This window comes from Parasteatoda tepidariorum, chromosome 4 (assembly GCF_043381705.1).
Source record: "Parasteatoda tepidariorum isolate YZ-2023 chromosome 4, CAS_Ptep_4.0, whole genome shotgun sequence".
In the NCBI taxonomy this organism is placed as follows: Eukaryota; Metazoa; Arthropoda; class Arachnida; order Araneae; family Theridiidae; genus Parasteatoda; species Parasteatoda tepidariorum.
In genome coordinates, this window is record NC_092207.1 from 2,170,494 (window position 1) to 2,173,372 (window position 2,879).

Here is a 2,879-nt window from a genome sequence, read left to right on the forward strand (position 1 = left end):
ATATATATATATACATATATACGTACATACATAATTAGTCTGTACTACATACATTGTATATACAAATAATTTTTCCATTCGACATCCGATCGGTACAATGTACTCATGCGTACTTAAGTATGAATGAATTATATAATAACAATGTGAGTTCATACAATAACATGCAAAGTAACCATTTGTATCTAATCATATACAGCGTACGTTCGTATGTATTTGCGTATGTATGTACCTATATATATAATGCACGTATGTATTCATATGCGTACATGCAATGTAGGTTAGTATTTATGAACGTACGCTTAATTAACGTGTGTTATTTATGAAAGGTCACTTAATATAAAGCAGAAAAAATTCCTTTTATTTTTCAGAAAGAGAAGCATATCTGAAGAGGCAGTAATTTATTTGAAGATTATTTGCATGCTCTGTATCAACTACACCCATTATATCATTTGTTTTTTATATATTGACGAAATAGTTGATTTAATTCTGTTTTGTATCATGTACTAACGAACATAGTATCGATAATATTTTTTGTCTATGTAATATATTAACGAAATACCTAAATTAATTATGTCGTTTTTTGTACTAATACATTTGTCATATACTTATTGTTATTATAACCATAATATTTATTTGTTATGTATTAACAAAATATGTTTGGAATGACTGCATTCATAAATCGATTTTTTTTAAACGAAATATTTCGTCACCATTAAATTTCCTACATTCACTATATCATACATTTTTAACCTGAGTTAATAACCTTTTATTTATTTTGACAAAAACCGCAATTTTGACCCTCTGAAGAGGGGATGACGCCCCCGCTTCGGTAGTCCGACGACCTGCACGCGAAGTCGAATACTTTACAGTAGAACAGTTTTACGAAAACCCATACCGCACACCCTCGGTCCCTACGCAGACTGATTCAAGTGGTCACCCACCCGCACACTGACCGCAGCCAGTGATGCTTGACTTCGGTGATCTGCTGGGAAACGAAGGAAGTCAGATAGAAAGAAAAAAAAGTCTCTTTTCCCCAAAAGTAATATTCCAAATTGACGGAAACAAGAGAGGATTTTTCTATTGAATGAAAAGCTGTAAAAAGTAATATTTAAAACAAAGAATAGTGCAAAATGTGCTGTCATACAATCCTGGAAGAATGACGTAACGTCCACAAGGACGTTTTAGCTGACGTTGTAGTACGGTGACTCAAAAACGTACTTTCTCTGATAAATCCGAGCCTTTTTTCAACGGATTTGGATTTTTGATTATCAAATTATTAGCGGGGAGAACTGCTAACTGGAATTGTAAGGTATATACATTTTATACATCGTTTTGAAAAATATAATTTTAAGTGGCAAAATTTCAACAAAATCGCTCGAATTGTTTTTGAATCATCAAATTTTAAATAAGTCATATATACTTAAATTTTGATTAATTTAAATTAAAACTATTCAACCGATTTATTTCAAACTTTGTATTTTGCTTAAACTGATGTAAAACTTTGTAATCCTTTAATTAAAAATTTTTCAACTACTGTTAAATAAATAATAAAATATTATAAATAATTATTAAATTCTATTTTTTGCGTGAGATTATCTTTGGATAAATGGATTTTTTAATTGTGTGCAAATTTTTTTTGCTTCGCTTAACATATTTTGGGGGGCAGTAATCCAAATGCGTCGAAAAAAAAAGAGATCTATATTTATACAGAGACAATGCATTTTCGTGTCTGATTTTGATACTTAATTAATAATTAGCTCTAATTAATTAGCCTATTTCCCGACACCCCCACTAACCATGATCGGTATTTAGTTAAAAAAAAAACCTATCTTTTATATCTTTTGATAACTTTTTTATTTTGCTCACCGTATTCCTCAATAATTGTTTTTCGCTCAAAAAAGCAGTATTTGGTTTCTTAACAACGATTTAGTTCATACGATTAATATTGATAATTTCAAAAAACAAAACAATAATATTTTGTTATTGCTTCTTTCCATCATATTATTTGTTTATACACTTTTTTCATTTAATTAAAAAAAGAAGATGTTAATTAGTATGCAGTGGGAAATAAATTTCTCAAATAAAAATAAGAGATTACTTACATTGATAGAGTTAGTGTTAGAAGAAGATAGAAGCCAGCGATCTTCATACTGCAAGAGAAATCTTTTGTTAACCCTCATACAATCGAAATGACAATTTAAGTGCAATAAATATGAGACTTCCCCTATGCATTCATAAAAATAACTTTTTGTTTTTGTTTGCTTACGTGAAGCGTTTTATTAGTAAGCAGTAGAAGTTCGATATAACGGCTTATTACGAGAAATCTGCCTCAAAATAATAACACCAAAAAAAAATATTTGCGTATACATAAATGCCTATATTTTGCTTTTATATTAACCTATAATTTTTAAGCTTGGTCCAATTTATTATTTCCAGAACCTGACTAAGGCATACCCACATCCGAGGGGGCTCCCAAATAGAATAAAAAAATAAAAAAATAGTGCGTGGAGTCCCACCACGCGGAAGAAGTTAAACTTCGCAACCTGCGACGTTAATTGTAGAAGAATCAGCAGTCGTAGAAGGATTACTAGTTCTATTCAACAACTCTTTTTCCTGCTCCGCTCGTTTCCGTGATCTGTAATCACGGTAATATTGTGCATTTTTCCTTCGTGTACCTCTTGAACCAGTGGAAGTGCTTGTGGTTGCTTCATCTGGAAAATGTATTTGTATTAATAATGTATGTGAATGCGTCATAATGTAATTTCAGAAGAGAAAACCTAACAATCAATTCATATTCACAAGAGACGTACCTTGACATAACCTTAAATCCGTCGCATTGTCCGTGGGATTGTTTTCACTCATTTTTTACAATTGTTATC

The 2,879-nt window shown here is 30.8% G+C and overlaps 1 protein-coding gene across 1 annotated transcript in view; it reads right to left on the minus strand.

Annotated features, from left to right (window-relative positions):
* LOC107449544 (single insulin-like growth factor-binding domain protein-2) overlaps positions 1-2,879 on the minus strand; it is a 28,325-nt gene that overhangs the window by 16,455 nt on the left and 8,991 nt on the right. The window contains exon 2 of the mRNA XM_043052139.2: positions 2,103-2,150. Within this exon, the coding sequence (XP_042908073.1) occupies positions 2,103-2,149 (47 nt within the window). The 5' untranslated portion in view covers position 2,150. The remainder of the gene's footprint in view (positions 1-2,102; positions 2,151-2,879) is intronic.